This window comes from Halyomorpha halys, unplaced genomic scaffold (genome assembly GCF_000696795.3).
Source record: "Halyomorpha halys isolate HHAL.00 unplaced genomic scaffold, Hhal_1.1 Scaffold251.1, whole genome shotgun sequence".
Classification (NCBI taxonomy): domain Eukaryota; kingdom Metazoa; phylum Arthropoda; class Insecta; order Hemiptera; family Pentatomidae; genus Halyomorpha; species Halyomorpha halys.
The window spans coordinates 705,404-732,577 of NW_027106674.1; the positions used below are offsets into that span (position 1 = coordinate 705,404).

At 29.2% G+C, this 27,174-nt stretch overlaps 1 protein-coding gene across 5 annotated transcripts in view; it reads right to left on the minus strand.

Moving 5' to 3' along the window:
- Positions 1 to 2,670: 2,670 nt before the first annotated feature.
- The window catches only part of mxt (Eukaryotic translation initiation factor mextil), a 53,884-nt gene continuing 29,380 nt past the window's right edge, over positions 2,671 to 27,174 (minus strand). For 3 of the 5 annotated variants that reach the window (XM_024362455.2, XM_024362453.2, XM_024362454.2), the window contains 2 exons: positions 24,267 to 24,385; positions 2,671 to 2,964 (listed from right to left, as the gene is read on the minus strand). In XM_024362455.2, the coding sequence (XP_024218223.1) occupies positions 2,857 to 2,964; positions 24,267 to 24,385 (227 nt within the window). In that variant the 3' untranslated portion in view covers positions 2,671 to 2,856. Of the gene's footprint in view, positions 2,965 to 20,585; positions 20,666 to 24,202; positions 24,386 to 27,174 lie in introns of all 5 variants that reach the window. The other 2 variants (XR_002945481.2, XM_067045029.1) reach the window with 2 other exon arrangements.

A 27,174-nucleotide genomic window follows, 5' to 3' on the forward strand; every position in this document is an offset into this window, starting at 1 on the left:
TCATCATCAAAAGACTTGGACAATGCATGTTCAATAGGTAAGGGGTATTTGCTGGGTAGTAGGTGAATTGACATTGGAGTTTTACGGATATTCGCCGTATATCTTCTCAGAATATAAACTCCACTTCGTAAGTTATTCACTTACGATCGTAAAGGGAAGTGACTCCTACACTTATTCACTTGAGATCCTTGCAGGATCGGATACCCCCTCTGCCAGGTACTCTCTTACAGCCGAGAATGTAGCCAGTCTTGTAGGTATTCATTATAGGTCCTGATAAAAGGACCGAGACGACCGAGAGAAATTAGCTCTCGGTTATGTCACAATAGGTGGAAGATTGAATGTGATTATTTGCATTCTCCTAATAGGTGACCAGGCCGGTGAGAGTCACGACCAGTAAGAAGTTATTTTACAGTGTATCAGTATATTCTTTTCATTTATTTTCAATTTATATATTTGCAAGTAAAATAATGGGTTACATGATTTTAGCTGAGAACATTAAAATTTTTAAGACTAAACTAATAAATTAATATCTCATAATGTTTCTGGCAATCATGAGAAGCACTTTCTAGTGAGCAGCGATGAAGATGGTAGTTCTGCTGGCTCATGGATAGCGTCGCTACAGTTTAAAGATGTAGATGTAAAAAAAAATTAAGGCAAAACAAAAACAAAAATCTCAATATCTAACTATAACGGTAAAATATAAGAGTAGGTACAGTTAATGTTGAATGTATGGTATCGTGATGGTAACATTTATAACGTTAACATTCCTGATGTTTTCTCACAAAATCACCAAGTCTAGTCAAACCAAGAGTTGGACACTCGGGGATAGCTCCAAATGAAGGTCTCTAAAGTACATCTTTTGCAGTTATCATTTACATCTTAATTGAGCACTGTTAGACAAAATATCGGTAAGATTCGTGATGGATAATATTTATGACAAACCATATTAGGATAAAAAAAAACTCTTGCTCTACCGTCAGCTTCTTTCTTGCCTTAAACTACAAATGAAACGATAAACATTTCTGATGAATTATTTTAACCAACCCTTCGGGACTAAGCTGTTTTCCTGCTTTACAGTGAAAGTATTAGAGGTTTCTAAAAAAGAAATTCAAATTTCAGAATAACATAATATGAGTGTAAAATTCTACTGAGTTGAAATTAAGTCAACTCTGAATGCTTCATAACAAGAACTGGTGAACTTCGCATCCACACTTCAGCAAGAGAGGCAGTAATATTCCCGACTTTTCCTAACTTTACAGAGATATTTTTTCTAGAGAATATGGGAACTTATTAGTTGAAAAACCAAGCTAAAAACGAGTGTGAAGACTTAGGAAATCAAACGTTCAGATACTATAAGAATGGCCCCTATCATATTTATATGAAACTGTTAATGTTTTATTGTTATTTGTACAATACTTTATATTATGTTTTTCCATTATTCTAATTACTTATTAAATATTATATTTAATTTCTATTATTGAGATTTATTTCTTAGTTGTATTATATCTGACTAGGATTATCCCGTTTAAATAAATACCTTTATAATGTTACTGTACATCAAGTTACATAAGCTTTTGAAAATCAAAATACACACTTCTCAATATTTTCTATTCATATCTATCCTGGTGATAAAAAAAAAAAAAAAATTCAATACTAAAATATTATGAATTCCATTCTACAAAACAATATTTTAAAAAGTGCCTGACATGAGGTTTCTTAACATCGGAACATTAATGTAATAACATTTTAATAAACCTTTTGGCTGCGAAGTAACCTTCTGCTTAGTTGTATCTACAACAGGATGGTGAAATGGGTGGATTTCAAGCATTAGTATAAGGACTATCGATAATGTAGACAATATCTAATGTCTCAGTTCATATGTTACAACAAAAAATAACATTAAAGAAGAAATAAAAGCAAGATTGGCAGTTTGGATCCTGCCAAAAGAAATCGAACAAATTATACCAGAGTGGAAAAGAAAATTCCTATGAATGATATATGGGCCAATGAATGAATCAGGACGACGGAATCCAGGAAAAAATAGAAGTTAATGATGTATGATGGACAAGATGTTGAGGTATTCACGAATATTGCGAGAATACGGTGGCTTGACAACGTAAAAAAAATCCGAAAGGATTGTCAGAAAAGAAGGATACCACATCAATTGCAAGGAAGGCGCGTCAGAAATGTTTTGACGTGGCGGCAGACCTGGACTGGAGGGAGGAGATGGAGAAGAGAAGCACCTGACAGGTACGAGAGGATGAAGATAGTGTCGGAGGCTAGAGCCCAACATTTGAGCCAATGTATAGATCAATAATAACCATCTAATTCATATTCAATAATGTTGTATTCTAATGGAATTAAAACTGGTAAAGTAAATCTTTAAACACAAGTAAAGTAAATATAAGTATTTTTTTATTTTATTTTTTTTTTTTTGCATTCAGACACGGAAGGGTGAAAATTTTCATTCCGTTATTTCCCCACGAAACATTGCTATTATGAGGTCGCTAAAGTGACGCCTCTACTTTCCCAGTTATAACGGCCTCATTTTTTAAATAAAAATAAATAAAATCCATGAAGGTTAGTTAAGTAGAACTCATCCTTAGTACCCTAGCTAGAGTTCATAAGGATGTAAAACCCAAATAATCACATTAAATAAACAAGAGTCTGTAATGAAAACAAAAAATATATTTTAATTATAAAAGGTATACAAACAAGCAAACAATAAAATAAAAATCATTAAATAAATTAATTTGGTTCATTTGCAAAAATAAATTTTAAAAAGAAATATCACTTATGTACAAATACAAGTCAATTAATTACATTGTATTTTTTAAAAAATAGCTCAAGCTATAATTACTCTGAGTCCACAAATTCATCTGAATTAATTGTTAACAGTGTTAGTTGTACTTCATTTTCGAGCCATCTTTTCTGGTAGGCTTGAGCATCAAATGGTAAGGAATGCTGAAAAATAAAAAAATAAGTCATTAATTTGCCAATTGTCAATTGCTTATTTAGTTTAGAGATTTATCAAAAATGGTACATGTGATACAATTTTTTTTTATACTTTAAATAACTTTAATGCAGTACTTATTTCATATTCAAGAGTTATCAAAATGAGATTTTTTTTTTTAATTTCTGATTTTGTAACATTATTTTGGATTATAATATTCATAATATATTTATACTAATTAATGCAGTAATATCATATTTTAAAAAAAAATACTTTTACAGAATTGAACAATATTTATTTCATAACTATAGAATATAAGCAAACTGTTACTGGATACGAAATGTTATATGTACATTAAATGCAGTAAAATAAGATGAAATTGCGCCAAGAGATAAGGACAACAACGAATTCAAGAAATAACTGCTCTCTGACAGTTTACAAGCAAAGCTATTAGTTTTTTCGTTCACCACGGTATAGGGATATTTTGTTACAAATCAACAAGTGTTATCACACTCTATAAGACTATCTATACAATAACAAATCTAATACCATCTATAAGACTTCCAATTGTTTTCGACAATGCCCTATTTCATTAAAATGTTGGTTCTTGTGATATGAAGAATTAATTTTATGGACCGGTAAGTAATATATTTTTATATACCTACCAGTCCAAGTATATATAATCTGTGAAGTCTCATTACTGTACCTTCCCATACGTAAAGCAACCACTAATTTATTGTTTTATTCTGTTTTAGAGGGATCAGAAAAAAAAACTGTACCTTTTTTAACATTGGTATGCTTTTATAACATTGGCGTACCGACTAACTAATTATATAAGCTGTTTTACTATAAAATAAAAATATTTTAAATCTATTTTCTTAAAGATTAGGTTTTTGATTTATGTTGGTATTGTATTGAGGGTGATATAACTTAATTAAAATTCTAAAAGCTGAATTGAATTAGATGTTATTATGTTTACTCAAATAACACCAGTAAAATAAAATAAATATATTATTTCAATTTCTTGAGACAGGTAATTATTTATTAAATAAATCAAAAATTGTATCCTTATTAGTCTCAACACTTTTTATTTCAACAGTCCAACGTTTCGGGCATTTCGGCCAACCTCAAGGACAATCTTCAATTATAAATTCTTCCTCACATTAAAAAATTTTAAATTTGTTTTGCAGGCTATTCTGCCCAGGTCATTAATTATAAGTTAAAAACCTATTTTTTATTTAAAATCATAAATATCTAAATCTTCTTATTTTAAAATTATCCACTAAATCACTACCATATACACAAACTAAGGGAGGTTATAAATAGTTTGTGTATATGGTAGTGATTTGGTGGATAATTTTAAAATAAGAAGATTTAGATATTTATGATTTTAAATAAAAAATAGGTTTTTAACTTATAATTAATGACCTGGGCAGAATAGCCTGCAAAACAAATTTCAATTTTTTTAATGTGAGGAAGAATTTATAATTGAAGATTGTCCTTGAGGATGGCCGAAACGTTGGACTGTTGAAATAAAAAGTGTTGAGACTAATAAGGATACAATTTTTGATTTATTTAATAAAATTAAATATTTAAAAAAAAAATATCGACATTCTTTCCTCATGTTAGCACATACAGATATAAAGATCTTTCTGTATCCTAACAATACCTGTAACTCCTTAATAGTCTAATTGAATAGTTAGAAAATGAATTTCAACATAAAATAAAAATGTTTTAAATCCATTTTTCAAAAGTTATATTTTTTATGTATTGTATTGACATATAAGGCACTCGGTCGTATAACATGTAACAGAAAAAAATCATAACTTTCACAATAGTAAAATGTTTTTTAATTACAAATATGAAGAAGATGGTCAGGATTGCGGTCAAAAAGAACAAAAATAGATTTCAACTTTTCATTATCCGACGTCTAGCACCACTTTGACGTTTTCTAATTACAACGTTTTCCTTAAACATGGAATCACCGTAATTTAATACTAAAATTTCTTTAAAAATATAAATTTCCAAAAAAATCAGGAAATCAGCTGTAAACAATCCGGTGAATCAATAAAAGTTCAGTTCATAATAAATGTGAGATGTTTTACGACCGAATCCCTCATATATATGTATACACACAAATGCTTAATTTTCGCTAAGCAACCTAATTTTTAAAATTAATTAATAACAGTAGTGTATTGAAAGAGGGTGTGAGGGCTACCGAACCAGTGCCTCTCCAAAATGCTATCTCCTGCTCCTTAGGCTTTAGATCCCTTGGTGGGGCGGGATTGTACCAAGAATAAATTAATTATTTAATTAATAAAATTAAAGAATTTCTACCACTAACACAACTACTTAAAAGTTGTTTTTCTACGAATAAGAAATCTAAAATGTGTACCTATCTTTCTAAAATAAAGTCGTCCAAATATTATGGGGTAAATAAAGCAAAGCATAAAAAGAAACCTCAAAAATTGGCACAATTTCACTTCATTTACTGTATCTTCTAGATCAGCGATGGCGAACCTTTTTGTGACGTGGGTAAAATTTTGTTTACTATTTTTTTAGTGCTAGTTCGTGGTTACTAAGAGTTTGAATGGACAAGGGGTAAAAATTACATAAAATATGTATTATGAAATATTATTTATTAATATATTCATACATGTATAAATACTATATATAAATGCATAACATAAACTATTTAATGAGAAATCTATTGCTGTTTATTTTCAGATAATTTTTTATGAAAAATTAATTTATAAAAACCAGTGAGTGGGTCAGTTAAAAAGCATGCGTGGGTCGGTGTCTAACCCACGGGTGATAGGTTCGCCATCCCTGTTCTAGATGCACCAAGTCTAATTAATAATTAATATATCTGCTTAACACTTAACAAACTTTGTTTATTATTTTCTAAGCTGTTAATAACTTAAAACCATTTATTAATAAATGCAACTCAATAGTTAGTTACTCTTCCCTCATCCTCGAATTAATCTTAATTAATTTAATTAGTTAATAAGAAAACCTGTATTAAATTACCATCACAATGTAGTTTATAATGATTACCGTCCAATTTAATGATACCATGAAGTTATTATATACCAACCAATTTGTTTTGTTTTTTTAATGGAGAAAATGAAAAAAAATATTGTTAATTGTATTAAATTAGCTTAATAAAAGTACAAAAGTCACACTTTCATTCAGTAAGACAAAAATTTTAATTGTTATTTAAAGTTCGAAGTGTGAAAAATGAAAATTAACTTTATTTCTCTTCATTAAAATATTGTATCCTATTTTTCTATATAAGCTGGTCGAAATAATTTCAATACTGTAATCTGATTATAGCACACTGGGTTAGTAATACACTAATGAAATTGCTTCCTGATATAGAATTTCAAAAACATGTTATCAATGGTAAATTTAAATGTTAAGAAAACCACAAAAATTTGGTGCGACGCATAACTTTCACTGTCACCCAGCATATGTATGTACGTCTCCACATTGCGTAGATTGGTGGACTGGTGTTGAAGTTATCGCTGTTTCTGAGATTTTAGGAAAAAAATATCTAAAGAACAGGGAAGGCGAATATTATAAAAAAAAAAAATTGATTTTTCTGTTGTTATAAAAATTCGTATTTTAGAATTTCCTGAGGTGGTAATAACAAATATAAACTTCCGACTAAGAATACAACAGTTTAACAAAAGGTAACAAAACAGTAAGGCAATGGGGGTTAAAATCGGATATTTCTATTTTTCCTTTTTTCTCCTTTATTTATTGATGCAATTGTTTAATATTTTGCATTTACCTATTGTTTATTATTGCAAACAATAAGAACTGCTTTTTTTTTTTTTTTTAAATGAATAAGATTAAAATATTTCAAAAAGGATGCAAACCTAGCTGATGTTAAAGACCTTTTAATTCCACATTGACATGACGTGATTAATCAAAATCGTTAGTGTTTTCCGAATGTGGTTTCTGAGTAAATCGAAAAATTGATACAAGTGGCATGAAGTGGCACTTCCGGTCAGTCGATCTTATCAAAATAGTTGCTACAACATCCCAGGCATCCACATGCCCTAAATATGTAATTCCAATTTCGTACGACATACCTTTTTTGAGCAAGGCTGTTCACACACAAGCACAAATAATTTTGCGGGACTAGTTTTTTTTTGAGTTAGAAGGGACCTCAAAACATGTATTTTCTTCGAAAAATCGAATTCGAAATCTAGCTCGATCATTATACTTTCTCTTACCATATATCCGGTAAGTGAAAATAAAAACCAAAAGTAGCTTCCTGCCCTACCGTTGGTACTTGAACGTAAACGTTGGAATGCTTATCTGATGTTTTGGTGTGTCCGTACCATGTGAATTCGACTAGAAATATTTAGAGGTGAGGGGCCTCCTCGTAATGATTAAACAAAAAATAGAAAATAAAATAATTAATAGTTATAGACGAAAGATAATACTAAATAATAAAAAACAGAATTCGAAAAATAGTAGGAGAGGGGGAGGGATGCAAGAGAAGAAAGGAGTTCAAGGGTGGTGTTTATAGGGTTTCTGGAGTCTTTCCTGCCCTGCCACCTCGCAGGGAGGAGGGAGATTCATCTTTAACGTCGTAAAGGCTCTTCAATACCAATCTTCATAGAAAACCCCGTTAAGAAAAAATGTATTTGGCAGCTACCTTCGATATGGAAAAAAAAAATTGGACATTCAGATATTAATATTGCTAAGTGGGCCTCTTAATAGGTTTTTAAAATTTAAATTGGTATTTTATATTATAAGTAATGGTAACGGTTTTTGAGGTCGCTAAAAACGTATCGGTCTTGATTCCGTTATAATTTTTTTTTGTCTACTTTACAGGGCAGGAAGCTACTTTTGGTTTTTATTTTCACTTACCGGATATATGGTAAGAGAAAGTATAATGATCGAGCTAGATTTCGAATTCGATTTTTCGAAGAAAATACATGTTTTGAGGTCCCTTCTAACTCAAAAAAAACTAGTCCCGCAAAATTATTTGTGCTTGTGTGTGAACAGCCTTGCTCAAAAAAGGTATGTCGTACGAAATTGGAATTACATATTTAGGGCATGTGGATGCCTGGGATGTTGTAGCAACTATTTTGATAAGATCGACTGACCGGAAGTGCCACTTCATGCCACTTGTATCAATTTTACATGTACCACACAATACATGTAGAAAAATAAGATACCATCAAAAACTTCTATAATTGTATAAAATTTTTTTCTCAGCTCATAGGAAGCATTAGCAAGAACTCACGGATTCGTGTTTTATATTGTTGGAACTAATTTTACCAAAATAAGTTTCAATGAAATCGGGGACTCCACGTCCGTAACCTCCTTTTGTTAGTGACAGAAGAGATACCAGAGCAGTATATCAATTTTAATTCCAAGTCGTACGTAATGCAATACAAATGAATATTTATTAAATAAAATAAAGAACATATGACAGTCGTGATAAGGGGAGAAACTGAAACTGATTTAAAATGTCAACTGTGGAGGTACCCACTAAAGCACTTAAAACAGTTGTGGCATGTCTGTGTTAAGAAACTGTCACGTGAATCTGTTTTCGTATCAGTGAACTGGATCAATTGCAGGGTGCTGTTTCTGTTGCATAGAATTGTTTTAAATTAAATAAGTCTATTCAGGATTCTTTTTTTTTTTAAATTGGTGTCGCTCTAATCTTTGTTGAAGCAGTTAAGAATATCTGTGAGGACGTGATGTTCGAGCAAGTTGGGTTGAAGGTTCCAGAACTTGTTGATGCATGGTCGAGAACCGTAAGGGTTCGCATTTGTTGTTACCATGCATCTATTAATATTTTAAATTTGTGAAAAACCGATACCAACCCAGACCTTTTCGTATTAGAAATAGACAACGATTGAACTGATATATAAGTAATTTTTAACTCAAAGTACTTCAAATTATAAATGAATATCAGCTACTAAAAAAAAAGTATACACATGTTCAAATTTTGAATAGTAAAATTTTCTTTATATTTTTAATATTTATTACTTTTTGATTTCTCCAAAAACCAAATTTTAAATGTGATAGGTGGGTTTTAAACATTCCTACCACGTCAAGGATGCTGTTATTGAGACATTTTTTTTTAGCAAGAAAAAATTAAATTAAACTTTTTTTTATTAATTTTTCAAATATCTTTATGAATTGTAAATTTAATTAATTGTCTAAATAGGAGAGTGCTGAATAATCTCTTTTTCAAAAATTAATAATGAAATCATTAAAAAAATACATTTTAAGTTAAAAACGTATTTTTAAAAAATTTATAAAAGTTAAAATTTATTATTTTTTAGATAATGGTTGTTCTATTTTATCTGTTTTGTTGATTTTTTTTTTCTCGTTTACTAAGCTTTCATTACCTGTTTGTCATTTCAGCCAATCATTTTGAGAGCACTATAACATCTAACATTTTTTTTGCAGTTAGTTCGTTTTACTAACTTAGTCAATGGTAAAAGTAGTTAAAATTGTGATTTTCATTTCAAATTGGTTAGGCCACAGTGATTTGGCCGAATTCATATGCTTCATCTAAAGGTACCTACCTCTACACGTTCGCCAAACAATAACAAATTCGCGCATGTGGATAGGCTATTTATTTAGAACTGCCAACAGATGAATATTTGTGCTCTCCGTGTTTTAATTAATTAAAGGATTTCCCTAACCTTTGGAGTTAATAGTTAACTCTTGTTTATGGTTATTTTAAAATTCTATTGATTCGGTGTAAATACATTGTTTCAAACCTTTTTAATCAACTTTGGCAGTTTATTTTTGATGTAACATATCACAAATATATAAGAAATTATATATCTAAGTAATTAAATTAAAAAGTTTCTGATAAAAATCTAGAACGAAAGTTAATTTAAAGGTTATGTAGTATGATGATAGTAGATTATGTATTTATATGATTTTTTGTCATCTACAGCCTGCTTTAATATTGACGTTTCCTTTTCATTTCGCTTATCTTTATTTAGTTTGTTTTTATAGTAAAATAGATTAAAACGAATGCTATAGCCGAAAAAATTCAAAAAGAAAACCCAAGCATGTGGATACCGACTTTGTTTACCAAGCGTTTGTACAAGCCTTGGTTTTGTGACAAGTGGCAAACCTGTAGATCTAAGATAAGGTAGGGATCTAAACAAGGTTAGCTCTTTTTCACCACTCTAAAAAATTAAGATTTGAACCTCAGAACAGTCATTTGAGCTCTATTTTGTGTTGCATACTGTTTTTATTATCTGAAGAAACCACATAAAGAATTGGGGAATTTTTGAATATGGTTTAATGCTTCAAATTTTGGCCCAGAATATGAAGTTTTTTTTTTAGATTTACCCAATACAGTTTCTTGCGTTTGAAGAGGTTTACATAGTTGATAAAATACCATTTGAATTAGGAAAAAATAACTTAAATATTATGTTCCATACATGTTCAAAGACGTTTTGATTCAAAATGTGTATAAATTGATATAAAAAAAAAAATTCAATGCCTTGTATCTTTGTTGGGTACAAGTGTAAAAAGCTTAAATTTTTGGGGCGCCACAGACATAAGCAACAGACCTGAGAGGATATTACTGTGAATGTAAGGTATCCCATTATTAGCCAATAATCTTAATGATTTTATATCATTAAAATATTTCTGTTCGATTAAAATTTGAAAATCTTTCATTTAAAATCTAAGTTGAAAGTTAAAATAAAATGACATCAGAATAGAGAGTATATAGGCCTTGTAAAATTTAAATATATAAATCAGGTAACATTGTGTCCAAATTACTACATTACCCAAGGGGATTTGATAAATGCTATAATATATACAAGGAAATAGATGCATACCAACTTTGTACACCTGAAAATCCCCAATAAATTTCCAAAAATTTGAGAAACATCTATATATCAGGAAGTGTAGGCAACTAATGGGCTGGAGAAAAATATACATTTCACATATAGAACTTATAAGCAATATAACATATCTACCAAATTGAGTATTGAAAGTTTCGTCATGTAAATAGACATCTTTAATGGCTGGCAAAAGAATGAGACCTCTAAGACTAAATATTCCAGGTTCTGTGGAAGTAAAGTTAATTGCAGGTAGAAAGATGAAATTTCCCTTTTACTCTTATTTAAACAACACCTTAATCCAGTTAGACTAGTAAACATTTTTTGAAGTTCTTCAATTCATTTGAGAACAATTATGTATTGAATTATGTTTTTTTATTAATCCTGGATTATCTAAATGGTATTATTTGATTATCGGTCTAGTTTAATATTTTTACTTTTCTTTATTATGTTAATAGATAATTTTTTTTATTTTCCCTAACCTATAAATGAACTATACAGTAAGGGAAAGTATTGTGATCCTGCAAAATTTGAAATTAGAATTTTTGACCAAAATACATGTTTTGAGGTCCTCTAAATCCAAACTATCTAGTCTCGCAAAATGGTCTGCGTCTGTGTGTGAACAGCCTACCTCAAAAACAAAAAGTCATATGATACTAAGATTACATACATATTTAAGGCGGGTATATGCCTAGCACTTGACAGGAACTTTTTTAATTTTCTGGAAACTGGTGAACGATTTTGATCAAAATCATCATATCAATCTATAATTATATGATTTTAATAGCAACTAGATCTTATTCCCATTGCAATAATCTGAAAGGCCTTTAGGACACATTTTTAAAAAATCTTCCTTTAAAGTACTTTTAAATTTGTTTATTACAAAAAAAAAAAACAGTTCTCATTGTTAGCAATAATAAACAATGTATAAATAGGAAAAATAATAACATCCAAACTTTCCTGATATCATTACGACCTCTTAATCTTTTGTGAACCTCTTCCCTTTTCTTTTAATGTTTTTTTTTTTTAAATCACAAAAAAAGCTACAAATTCAACACATGCCAAGTAATTTACACAAAACTTGGGTATGTAGTGTGGTAAGTGAAAAATATTTGATGTGCGGAGCGTATCAGATTTTTTTCTTTCTTTATTTTTTCATCTATATAGAACTTCTCCTTCCTCATCCTCCTTAAGTGCCTTTCAGCATGGAGGAGCCTCTAACCAATTGGTCCACACATCTTAATTTATGGCAAGCATCTTCATCTGGGCCAGCCTTTTTCCTCTTTCCAGACCTAGTTGTTGGATATGCTCCATATAGCTTCTTCTAGGTCTGCCTCGTCGTATTCTACCAGTCGACCTCTCCTCCATACATTTTCTTGGCACTCTGTCTTCCCCCATTCCACGGATGTGTCCATACCATCGGAGCTGTCAGTGTTCAATCACTGATTTTACTAAGAGGATCTGAAGTTCCTTTCCTCTCTTATTCTTTAATTCCTTATCCTGACTCCTTTGCAAAAATCGCATTTCAGCAGCTGTAATCCTGCTCATGTGCTTGTCTTGGGCGAAATATAGAACTTCAAATTTATAATTTTGATTCTTTATTCATGTGACATATAGTTGAATATTATTTTTAAAAAATAATATATTATCATTATACTGTTACATCCTAAGCCCTAACCCTAAACGGTTTATCTGTCCTATTTGATGTTTCTTATCACCCAGAAATGAGTAATATCCTAGTTTTCTGTCACATCAACCCAAAGTCCCATAATGCTATAGTCTTACTAAGATGAAATCAATACCAAACAGCTTCTAAATGCACAAAAACTGCAGAATCTATCATCCAGTATTTCACAGACAATAATGCAAATGAGTAATATCCTAGTTTTCTGTCACATCAACCCAAAGTCCCATAATGCTATAGTCCTACTAAGATGAAATCAATACCAAACAGCTTCTAAATGCACAAAAACTACAGAATCTATCATCCAGTATTTCACAGACAATAATGCAAATATTAAAAAATAATGATAACCAGGAATCAATTAATTGTTTATTAAATTCTAAAACCCAAGATTATTTGATTTATGAAAGATATTTCCTGTGCATAAGTGTGTCAAGAGCTAATTATTTTCATTCTTTTGGACTTTTCTATATCTTTCGATCACAACATCTAATTAAACTTAAACTTAATTCAAATTAAACTAACTACAACAACAATATGTATGTGTTCTAGTTATGACTCATTGTTTCTTTTATATTATCAACCCTTTTTTGATCTTCATTACTGACAAATCTCTTTGGCTATCATTTTCGATATATCTAAGCACACTATCTCTAAAAATCTAAAGATACATCTTGTATTTCACAGACAATAATAGGCAAATATAAATAACAATAACCAAATATTATTTGATATTTTGAAAATATCCGAACCTATGATTATTTGATTTATAAAACAAACTTTTCTTAACTTAAAGAATAATAACATTCGTTGAAGATTTTTTAAAAGTTTATAACACATATTGTTATTTGTGGCAATGAAAGTGCCAGTACTATAACCAAAGCAAATTTAAAGGACAATACATTACTATTACAAAACTTTTAATACAAGACTGGGACAGGCTTTGTTAGATTTCTACCAAAGAAAAATCATTATATGACTATATTAAAGAAAGCATATAAAAAACTATAACAAACACAAAAGCACACATGGCAAAATGACACAATTCTTAGTAAAAATAGGATTGAATAGAATTAAATGGTTTCATAGAAACAAAAGTGATCAATGACACTGTGACAGACTAGAAAAATATTTATAAATATAAGAAGCTGGTCAGGGTTGCGGTCAAAAAAAGAACAAATAGTTTAAAGCTATTTTAATGTTTTTTCCGGCGTTTCACCACACTTTGCAGGGCTAAAAAGATCCAAAAAAAAAACTGAGAATATTACTACAATAAGGTAATTTAAGCCAGGATAAATATTATGTAAAAATAAAGTGATAAAAAATTACATATAAATAAAAGGAAGGAAGACATAAAATAGTATCAGTATAAAATAAACTTGAATAAACAATGATAAAAAAAAAATAAGTAACAATGGTAAGAGTAAAAATACGTAAAATATACAGTTAAAAAAGTACAGAAGATGTACGTAAAACAAAAAACAATACGGGAAAAAAAATAAAAAAGAAGAAGAAAGTAAAGATTAAATAAACGTCTTGAAAGAATAAATATAAATTAAAATAATAATAATTATATTAAATGATAAATAATAAGAGAAAGATACAAAAATATGATAATAATAATAGCTATAATAATTTTCTAATTTAGGAATCACTAAGTAAAACTAGAATGATACATATCGTTACTAATAATACGAGTATATACTGAAGAAAATATAGTTAGAGTAGTTAATACAATATAGGATATAATAACAATGATTGTCAAAGAAGTAACTAATAATAAGTAAAATTAGATAGAGTATTAAAAAAAATTACAAAGAAATAAATAAGAAAAATAATTAGACAATGATAACAACTGTAGTTTTTATATATTGTGAAAATAATCATTTATCTACACTGATAATAGTAATAGTAAAGATAACAGGAGTAACATGAATAATATAAATTGAAATAAGGTAATTTAAAAATTGGAAGTGAAAGTTTACAAAATAAAATAAAAGTACAAGGTGAGATATAAAAAGATTAAAAATAAGTAATAAAGTATAAAAATAAGTGAAAAATTGTGATAGAATGTTAACAATATAGGTGATGATAACGATAAGTTAATAGAAACATGTGAAGTAAAAGTTTACAACAAAAACAAAGATGAATAAATATAAGTGATAGAGAGATAACAAACAGGTGAAAAACAAAAGTATAATAGAAATATTTGGTGATGATAATAAAATTATTTAGTCTCAATTAAGTTTAATATGTGGCTGTAGGTATGTGAGATACAGTTTTTATCGATTTTGTGGTTTACTGGAAGGAGTTCAAGATGTATATAAATGGATTCTGAGATGAGTCTCTTTTAGTAATTTGGAACAGTGGCTAAAATAGTGGTATGGTCAAAATCAAAAGCATTATTAAGTGTAAGGGCATGTTCTGAAAGTTTGGAAGTGGCTGAGTTGTGGGAAGTCATAGATAATTTATATTGAGAGATACGTGATCTGAGGTGGTTCTTAATTTCGCCTATATAAAAAAGATACATCTTTCACAACTCTTCACTCCAATGCAACACCTGAAAACCAACGATTCACTTCTCAATCTCCATCTTTGCTTCATGGGACCAACTACTCTCATCATCGTATTGCTACTCACCCCTCTCTTATCTCTTCTTCAAATAATTCACCCCCATCTCTCCGCCACAGTACTAGGATTAACCTTTGAAATTACAGGTCTAAGGTGAAACTCACATCTATACCACATACCTACAGCATTTTACATAATTCTGTTCATCAACCCTCCCTTTAGAATACATCTACACCCCCTCGATCTCAAACTTTTTTCACTGGTATTGTGACCCCTCAGCCACCTGATATTTTCCCTAATAATTCACTTCATCTTTCTTCTTCTGTTTCCTTTGATAACAAACCCTACTACATTTTCTCTCTTCTTAAATTCCAATTTCCTTCCTATAAATATCACATTAATAATTTATGTAACCTTAATAAGCGCCTAGCAGATAAAACAGAACAGAGAATTTTCCTCCTTAAATGTAGATCCAACTCTGTTTTTCCTAAATCTATTGACAATTGCGTTAAACATTTTCATACATCAAATTCTCTTAAATCCCAATTTTCCCATTCCCTATTTAAATTCAAAAAATCATTATTAAATTTAAAAATTAAGGAAACTCTTCTGCAAATCAATTTCATTAATACCAAAATTAATTCTCTCTCATCATTGTTAGTTTCTGTCATTGGTAATGATAATATGACTAAACTTAATAGTGGCATTAAAAACATTTTTACCTCCACAAAACAATGTAAAAAACTATCACTCATTTCCAAATTCCAATGTATTTATGAACAATCTCTATCCACCAAAATCTACCCCAAAGCCCAAGAAAAATGGGTATATAATATATCTTTCACCACTATACCTACCAATGTTATTAACATTCTTAGTCTTGGCCCCAATTTTGCCACCCCGATCTCTAGCTCTGCCAAACTCATCCCTCAACTTATTACTGATCTGGAATATATATATAGAAACAACATATTTGACATCACTGAGGAAGACAAAGAACTATCCCGCATACGGATTTGCAATATTATATCCAATCACCTATAACATCCCACATCCCAACCTTCCCTTAATTTTCAAAGACTTATCCCACACCAGATCTTTTCTCAAATCTAATGACCAACTTATTGTTACTAGAGCTGACAAAGGAAACCTGGCTGTCATCTTAGATAAAACAGAATAAATGAAAAAATAACTCAACTCCTCTCTGACCACTGTGGACTTTCTAAAATCCACAAACCTGGCAACCCCCTTCGCCCCATTATATCCAATATTAATGCTCCATCTTCTAAACTTACCCAATTCCTCCTTCCATCTCTTCAGTTCCTGAGCCATGACAACCCTTACAACATCCATAACTCTTTCCAACTATGAGAACAATTAGTATCCCTTAAAATTCTCACTAACTTCATTTGACACTGAAAGCCTCTTCACCAACATACCCATCGATAAAGCACTCCAAATTGTGGAAAAAAACTGAACTACAATAGAACCACATACCACTCTTAACTTAGCCTCCTATCTTGAATCACTTGAATTATGTTGCAAATCCGGATATCTCACTTTTCAGGGAAAGTTCTTTCATCAAACATCAGGTCTCGCCATGGGAAACTCTCTCGCCTCCGATCTCTCTAACATTGTGCTTAATGACCTCCTTGATTTCGTCATCCTTTTATTTCATAACGACATTTTATTTATCAAAAAATATGTAGACGACCTTTTTCTCATTCTAAACCCTAATAAAATCCTTCATATCCTTTCTTCTTTTAACTCTTACCACCCTTGCCTTCATTTCACCGTTGAAACCGAAACTAACTCTTCCCTCCTCGACCTCCTTATTATAAAGAATAATGACGGCTCCTTGTCCACTGACTGGTTTAACAAACCCACTTACTCCAGTAGGCTACTAAACTATTTCTTCCAGCACCCCCACCATCAAAAAATCAATATTGCCAAAAATCTCATACACCACTGCCTTTCCTTATCTGATCTCCAATACCACAACAAAAACATTCACCGTATTAAGACTATCTTGCTTTCAAATGATTTTCCCCTTCACATCATAAACAAACTTTTAAACTCTTACATCAACCGTTCTACGCCTACTCCTCCATTTCCAAACTCTCTACATCCACCATCCACTCTCTCTATTTATAGATCCCTTCCATATGTCCCCTCTCTCACTGACAACATACAAAAATTCTTAAAATCAACCATTCCTTCACTATCTCTTGAACTCAAGTCTCAAAATAAACTGTTTTACCGCTGTTTACCGGATTCCTTGTTCCTCCTCCAACTGTAATTCTTCATATATAGGCGAAACTAAGAACCACCTCAGATCGCGTATCTCTCAACATAAATTATCTATAACTTCCCACAACTCATCCGCTTCCAAACTTTCAGAACATGCCCTTACACTTAATCATTCTTTTTATTTTGACCATACCACTATTTTAGCCACTGTTCCAAATTACCAAAAGAGACTCATCTCAGAATCCATTTATATACATCTTGAACCCCTTCCAGTTAACCACAAAATCGATAAAAACTGTATCTCACATACCTACAGCCATATATTAAACTTAATTAAGACTAAATAATTTTTTCCTCATTTTATTATCATCACCAAATATTTCTATTATACTTTTGTTTTTCACCTGTTTGTTATCTCTCTATCACTTATATTATCTATCGCTCCATTCACTTATATTTATTCATCTATGTTTTATTAACTTTCACATTTACTTTGTTTTTTATTTTTATTTTTTTGTAAACTTTTACTTCACATGTTTCTATTAACTTATTTCACTTATCATTATGTTGTTAACATTCTATCACAATTTTTCACTTAATTCAATACTTTAATAAGTAAAAGTAAATACTTATTATTAGTTACTTCTTTTACAATCGTTATTATATCCTATATTGTATTAACTACCCTATTATATTTCCTGCAGTATATACTCCTGTTATTAGTAACGACAAGTATCATTCTAATTTAACTTAGTTATTCCTAAATTAGAAAATTATTATAGTTATTATTATTATCATATTTCTGTATCTTTCTCTTATTATTTTTCATTTTTCATCAAATCTTCATGACTACTTCTTCTTCTGCGACGTATTTGAAATAGAAATATACCCGTTAAATGGCTGGCCACCTCCCCCCACTCCTCCACATTTCCTGCTTTATTGTCGCCTTCTGTTCAACCTTTCGCTTTGAACAGGTAGGTGGCCCTGATTTGTTCTTTGCTCATTTAATATCATTATCATTATTATTATTTATATTTATTCTTTCAAGATGTTTATTTAATCTTTACTTTCTTCTTCTTCTTTTTTTTTCCCCCGTATTGTTTTTTGTTTTACGTACGTCTCCTGTACTTTAACTGTATATTTTACGTATTTTTTAAAATTTTTACTCTTGCCATTGTTACTTATTTTTTATTCTTATCATTGTTTATTCAAGTTTATTTTATATTGATACTATTTTATGTCTTCCTTCCATTTATTTATATGTAATTTCTTATCACTTTATTTTTACATAATATTAATCCTAGCTTAAATTACCTTATTGTAGTAATATTCTCAGTTTTTTTTTGTATCTTTTTAGCTCTGATGAAGCCCTGCAAAATGGGGCGAAACGTCGGACATTAAAATAGTTTAAAACTATTTGTTCTTTTTATGACCACAACCCTGACCATCTTCTAATATTTAAATTTTTATGGTCAACTATATATACATATATAAAAATATTTATAATTCAATGTAACTTAAAATCTAATTTCATTTGACACAAACATTCATAAGAACATTGATAAGAATGATTCTTCTTCAAGGAGATGGATGACCTTAATCTCAAAACAAAGTTTATTAAAAGGAATTAAATTAATTTATTCAAGTAATCACTTATAAACTTAAAAGCTAGTTTAAAGAATTTCTTTCAAGAAATAAGTTTTATAATTTATGCCAGAAGTGTACAGTTAGTTTTTTTTTCTTGTTTGTATTTTACTTAGCAAAAAATATTACTTTACTTTTTCAATTTTTTTTTTTTCAGTATTCTGATTTTTTATTGTAATTTTCTGTACTAATTTCTTTATTTATTTTGTACTACCTTTTATCTTTATATTCTTTTTCTATTGTATTTTCTATGTTTAATCACAATTGCTTAGTTTAATACTCTATGAATGCTGTTTATATTAAGGTTTACTATAAGTTATTCATAATTATTTTAACATTCATTAATGTGAAAACACATCATTTGTGTTGTTTGTTTTGTATGATAAACACCTACAATTCACTTCTATAGGGTTAATACGGCAGGGAAAAAATAATATCTATAAAGTGAAACCACCCCTAATGGAACCTTCAGACAATTTTTAAGTGTCCCAATCTAGAATTAGACTATTTAAATGTTAACTTTGGATTCTTATTTAGTATTATATCTCAGTTTTTGCAAAATTTAAAAAGAAATTTCGTATTTTGGTTTATGCCTTACTACTAAACCAAATTGATATGTTATGGTACTCATTTGATGCAGAATTTAATGCTGTTTAATTTCTCATACCATAACTGTTTTACTAGGATACACCGTTTAGGAGGTATAAGACTTACAAGGTATAAAAACAGTATAAGACTTGATTGGTTACTTTATTAAATTAATTACAAATTAGAGTTTTAGGATCATCAGAAATGTATTTCTGTGTTAAGTGTGACAGAAACTAATTTTTAAAATTATTTATAGATGTATGCATATGGCTTCTGTACTATTTAATCCTTCAATTTTTTTTATTGTAAATTACAATAACTTCTTCAACACAACTCCACCAATCCACAAGAAACTTGGAACTGCTCCAGGATCATGTAAACTACATAAAATGGTACAAAACCGACCTAACCGAGAACAAAATAGAACCCAAGATATATAATAAAACATTTGAGGATTCTATACATCTTTTTTCTCCCTAATAAAGATATAAAATGTAAGAGTGATTGGTGTGTGTGTGTGTGTGATATGAAAGTCACCAGGCTACTTCAAAAACAATATATTTTAGGGAACTAAATATACGTAGTCAAGGTAGGTATATGCATGGGATGCTAGAGCAACTTTTTTGCTAAAATTGACTGACCGAGATTGCCACTTTATATCATCAGTTTATATATTTTGTTGATCTTTTTCTCAAAAGCAGCTTAAGCATTAATTTCATCCCAAAGTTGGGTGGTAAGTGATAGTTGTGTTATGTATGCACCAGATTTTTTTTTTTTCTAATTTATCACCCAGAACTCCATGAACAGAAATGATATCTTGGTGGTAGATATCAATATCTGTCCTACAAAATGCCATTACTATTGCTAATTCTAGGCAGGAAAGTGAAAAATACAAAAGGAAAGGTCTAGTTCCAAAGTTTCCCCACCTGTCACATAGTAACTCCAACTTAAATAACTTTTATGTGAAGAATTTAACCGAACTATTCAAAGTTGATAGAATCAAATTGTGTATATTTTGAAAAAGGAGATAAAAATATTGAAGTCTTACTGAGAGAATGACATCAGAGAAAAGACAAGCCACGTGTTTCGTGGTGTGACACTTGATACCTCTGCTCAGCAGACAACCCTCTGCAACAGACAAATATGTCGGACCAGTGGCTGTCCACTTTAGAGAGGTTATATTATGTACATATTTTTCTCTTTTGTTATATTGATGTTACACAATTAATTAATTTCTAAGGTTCTGAACCCCACACTTTGTGTTCTGTAAATTATTCAAAAGGCTCCTGATATTCTAGATTTAATAAATATATTACCTATTGGAAATTATTTTTACCAATCAACCAATTATCATTAATAACTACCCAATCAGTTGTTTCAGACCAAACAATATTCTGTGCTTTAACAATGAAAAATCATACTTGTCCACCTACAAAATGGTGTACTTTAATTTATTAATTTGGTTATCAGTACAATTCATTGACAGAATTTTAATGTTTTAGAATGATTGTGTCAAAGTTCTGCATTATAATTTGTGTTTAAACGAGAAAAGGCTGAAAATTTAACATGATAATTATTCAGGAATATCTATCTTATTACAATGAATACATTGAAAAATCTTCAAAATTGATTAAAGACCAAACAAGTTTAATTCCTGACAAATAATTAATATATTGCAACACATATAGAACAGATCCAAAGAACACTTGAGCAGGGAAAACCTTTTGGACGCAGTTTCCCATCGGATTCTTAATTATGACACTTTAGAGAATGTAGAAACGCATGTTGCCACCAAATATTATTTTATAATTACAACAAGAAATAATGACTAAACAATAATAAATAATAAAAAATTACTAATATTGAAGTACATTTTATAGTTAGTCACCAAAACTTGGAATTGGTGTTAATATTTTATGTATACAACGCACTATAACTTGTAAATGGTAATTGGTTGTAAATGTAAAATGATTACCTGTGTGAAAATATTTTTGATTGTAGTTTTAATTTTCTCTAATATAAAAGAAAAACAAAAACATAAATATTGGACCAGAGATCATAGGGTCAACATATTATGGTTCATGTCCCATCTTTGATGGCAACTCAACATAAGCCTGATCACAATCATTGGTGGCAAAATGTGTATCTACATGGTGGAAAGCACTATAATTAAGAATTGCAAAAGAAATTGCATCCGAGAGGTTTTTCCTCCTCTAGTAACATTTTCTCCAGCTCTAATGCTATAAAATGTAAATAGAATAGAAATATATTAAGATTAAAAACTTTTTTCTTAATCCAAAAATATTATAAGTTATTGTAATATTATTTGTAGTATTGTAATCTCCAGGTCAATCAATTATAAGCCTTTGAAACTTCTTTAATTTATTTCACAATACTCGACAACTTTTCAGTTTCTTGCTCATATTCAAGCTTACCCTTCTTTTCTACAAGCTTACCGTTCTTCTACAAAACGTTTTATTATATATCAATTTCATAATATCTCATTACAAATTTATCATATACAAAAACTATTATTTAATAAGAGTAGATAACGTATAATTATCTCATTAACAATAAAAAAATAAATGTCAAAAAAATATTTCATTTAACAAATATTAAGAAATAAAATTGATGTAATTTCCTTAGATAGATTTAATGAAGCATGGTGATGATTATAGTATATTTTCTTATATAATAAAAAATAATAATTAAAAATGGGTTGAGTATTTTAAGTGATTAATAAATGGAATAATCTAATTTAGAATTAAATGAGAGGTACCACTTTAATCCACAAAGGAATAAATAATATCGTGATAAATAAAAAGGTTGTAAATAATAATATCTGAACATGGATTTGAATGAATAGCATCAAAATAGGTAACAAGGCTAAAATATACTTTTTTTGTGAGATTTGGAAAACATTTAAGTACTGTTAATGACATAATTATTATTAAACAACAGTTTTTAAAGGGTTTTTACCTGAAAACATGAAAAGATTTCTACATTTTTTTATTAGTAACAGTTCATTCTAATTATTTTCAACTAAATCTCCATTTTAGGGGACTTAGAACAAAATAATATCTACAGCAAACCAGGACTAATGTGAGATCCTTCGAAATGGATTCATGTAATTCATATGAATGAGAACTCCATCCAGATCAATGATATTAAGATGAAATTTCCTTCCAAAAGTGTTAATGTTGTAGGCAGCTGAGGTAAATATGAATGTGGTGAATAGATTTATTTTTATGAATTAGAATACAAAAAAACATAATTTGGGAAAATAATTTTAATTACAAACACAAGTGTCAAGGAAACGTAAGTTATTAAATTCAAGATCAAAAAGTCTGGAAAGCCAGATGAATGAAAAATGCCCTGTATCTTCTAAATACATCACAGAAGTAGATTAAAGTTTTTTTTGAGATCGTTTAGCACTCAAAGGAGGTAGAAATTAAAAAAAAAAAAACTGGCTTTAACATAGTATTGTACACCACCCATAGTTTCAGATTTTTAGGGATTTTTCAGGATTGTAGTATTCTTGACAGAGAGAAGAATAGTAGACCCATACAATATCCAAATTTGTAAAAACAACTGGCTTATTCTAACAGAATGTAGGGAGATGCACAATAGGCCTGAGGAAGCTCAGGTTCACTCATGCCGGGTCAAAAAAAAAAGACTTTAAAATGAGCCTGAACAGACTAAAACATTGTCAAGTAATGTAAATAAATTAAAGGATTATAATTGATTTACCTAGAGGTTACAATACTATAAATAAAATTTTATTATTGTGCTAATTTTAAAATGACCTTTGTACATCTAACTAAATTTATTTTATTACAATGTAGTAATGAAATGCAGCTTAGGAATTTATGATTTAAAGATAGATTTATAGCCCAAAATAAATATGAATATTTAAATTTTTTTTAATTATTCCTGAAAGATAAATGTTTTTTATATTTATTATTTTAGTGAAAAATTCTTCCTGTTTTGATATTTTTTATTGATAAGTAACTATTTGCAACCAAGGTTGCAGAGCTCTCTTCCATTCTCAGGATGCCTGATTTTGTATCATCAATATACTGCTTATTTCTGATCCCTTTCATCCAAAAGTACTGTTTTACCAAATTACCATAAAATTATAATTTTTAGTACATTAATTTCTCAGGAGTTTCATTCAAAACAGGAAGTATTAGTTTTTCACTATAATAATAAATATTATAAAATAAATTATAATATTTATTAAGATTTTGAAACTTCATATTTATGATAACCCCAGTTAAAAACTATCACCATTCCAACAATCAAAGAGAAAGAGAAAAAAAAAATCAGCCTTTTGTTTAAGAATTGTTAATGGGATTGTTTATAGGAAATGAAAAGTAGGGAACAATACTTTAAAAACATGCTAATTATACGTGCTTAAAGCTTAGTAAGGTAAAATTTTGAATTGCCTTGAAAACGTAAAATTTACTATTTCTATCTAGGGAAATTTATAATATTTATTATAACATAAATTAATATTCAAAAGGTATAAAAAAAAAAAAAAAATAATGCCAGATAAATCCAATTCAAATAAAAAATACAACATAACTAAAGCAAATATTTTGTATTTAAGGCAAATCAGGTTAGTAAATAAAATGTTAGTTATTAAATAAAACATTTTAAAACCATGTTTTTTTTATGAATCGCCAAAATAGATGATAAAACCATTATCTATATAGCCTTCTACTACCTCCTTTACAATAGCAGGGTAGGTATTGACTACATAATCCCAATTACGAGGTTTCATTAATGAAGCTTTAGAAGTAGAACAATCCAAAAGAAATTGTCTCGAATATTCTTTCTTCATTCCTGCAACAATTAAATTTGTTAAAATTTATGATCAACTAAATTTCAATTTAAAAACTATTACAAAATTGACAACAGCAAATTGCTCTCAATCTAATAACCTAATATTCAATTTGATAATTGAGCAAATGAGAAATATTCCAGATTGAAAAAAAAAAAGAACAATAAAAATAAGAATAGTAGTGCAGATGTATATTATAGTATGTATAAAACCAAAAAGATAAAAAAAAAAAAGATTTCTAACATGTAAAACCTTATAAAGTAATTAGTCCAGTAAAAATAGCATTTTAACTGACAAAAAGTGAAGTAAGATTAATTTTCAGATAAGTAGTAAGCATTATCATTCTTGTGAAAAATTCATGTTTTCAACCTCCCCTACAGTGTGAGGTTATCACCTCACACCACATATATGAAGTAACAATTTTAGTGAAAGTGGACTGGAAACTAAAAATATAACACTCTAATATAATATTATCTGTAGTACATACAAATAATTTGTGCAATTTCTGGGGAATTAAGAATTAACAAAACAAAACAAGCATTGTCAACACTTTATAAATATGTATATTTCAACAATATAAAATCTGATGTTTGATCTTAAATTTTATTTTAATTATATTTACAACATTGTAAGTTAAAAATACACCAGGACTTGTTTGCGTCCAGATATTGTTGGTGTATTGTAATATATTAGAACCTGCTCTTCTAATTTTCTAATGAAATGTTATTTAATTAATTCCATACATCATAAGAGAATAAAAAAATGCACGGAGAGCCCACAAGAGGCTTTCTTAAAATGTTTAACACCATACTGTACCAGTGATTATTGATTTGGAGAGGGAAACAGTAGCTTTTCAGAATCTCAATCGTTATTTCAGTCAGGCCCAAATCAACTTATTAAAACATGCTTTTACAGTCTACTAAGTGTTTTTAGATTTTCAGAGAACTTTTGACTCTGTCTCACATTCCAAACTTTTTTCAATGGGATAAGTGACAAATTCCTCAGACTGCTAGAAATCTGGTACAATAATGCAACTATACACATAAAATGTAAAGATCATAAGAGGAATCCAATAGCAACCAACGAGAGACCTCTCCAAGGAAGTATATTATCATTATCTTTATTTATCACAGATATTAACACCTTTTTTCTGGTAAATGGGGCACATCGATATGATAAAATTATGAGAATTATTTATATGGATGATCTAGTCTTAATTGGGGACTCAGACTTATGTCCAATCGAATATATTTATTTTAAAAAGATATTCTAGTTGATATTTCAAAACCAAAGCATTAAAATTGGAGGAGACCCAAGAAAGACAAAAGTGTGAATTTAAATGGGAATATTATTGAAGAAGTAACAGAATATATTTACCTCAGTTCATCAGGACTCTTCAACTGTATGATGAGGCATACAGAATCTAAAGGCAAGTCAGGGGCACTACTTAATACTAAGTACCTGTATGAAGACCAAAATAATAGCATAGGATACTATGGGAAAAGCTACACGAGTCCATTATGTTTGTTGTTTCCTCCTATGCTAGGCCAGTTTGGGTCTCAAACCACATTTAGGAAATGGAAAAATACTCTAGACAAGGGAAATTATTGTCCCCATGCAGAAATCGAACCCTCACCATACTGGCCCGAGTACCAGCATAGCATAGTCATATCCACTGGGCATAATTCCATTCAAGTACTGACCATGATCGATGTTGCTTAACTTTGGTTACCTATTGAAAAGTCCCAACACCCTCAGCCATCCCGGCCCTACATATTATTATTAGTATTACTTTATTTACTATTACTAGCATAATTTTATTATTTTACATCTATGGTAAAATATCAAGATTAAAAATATTGAACAGTAAATAGACATTAGATAAAAGTTAAAAATGAAAAAGACATTATGTAAAATTAGGTTAGGATCAGCTAATTTCAATATGTCACAAAAATAAAATATTATTGTTTTAGTGCATCAAAAATGATTTTTATAAATAGAACTCAAAAGGAGTATAACTTGTGTTATAATTTTAAGTTATGAATTATTTGCGATTTATAAATTATTCCTTTGCTAGATAGGTTTATTATAAGTATTAATTTTCATTAGAATTGCATTATATAAGTAAATAATATTTATTTCAGCAATTTTGTTATTTGAACATTTTGTATATGATTTAAAAATACAAAATTCTATAATAGAAAAGAATCTATAAAAGAAACAATGGCCTCCTTTAATAACATTGATATTTTAGCTGATATTTGTTTTGAGCGTATACATTTGCAACCTAAGGTTAATAAAACTTAATAACTCGTATCAATGAAGTAACTAAGTTCGTAAAAACTCAAAGCATATCTAATAATTAATTTTGAACTTAAAATTGTACCCAATTAATGAGAAAAGTTAAAGAAGACTCGCTATGATTGACTAAATAACAGCATGAGGCATTGACTAAACTTAGTCAAAGGAAATTGAGCATATTTGAACTAGATTTTGAACAGTAAAGATGTATATAAGTTTAGTATGGGAATTTCCCATCATTAGTGATGGGAAACCATTTTGAAAAATTATTCAAACGGTTTGAAAATTTGAACTAAAGCAACTTATATAAGTTCAAATTAATTAAATCAGTTTTAAATAACATCAATTTTAAGCATTGAAAAATGAACAAATATCATGACTTTTTCATTTTATAGTTTGTAAGTTCAATTGTTCTGGATTTAAGTTTATCATGTTTAAGTTAATTTATTTTATACTTATTATAAAGAATTATTTATAAAAATTATATGTT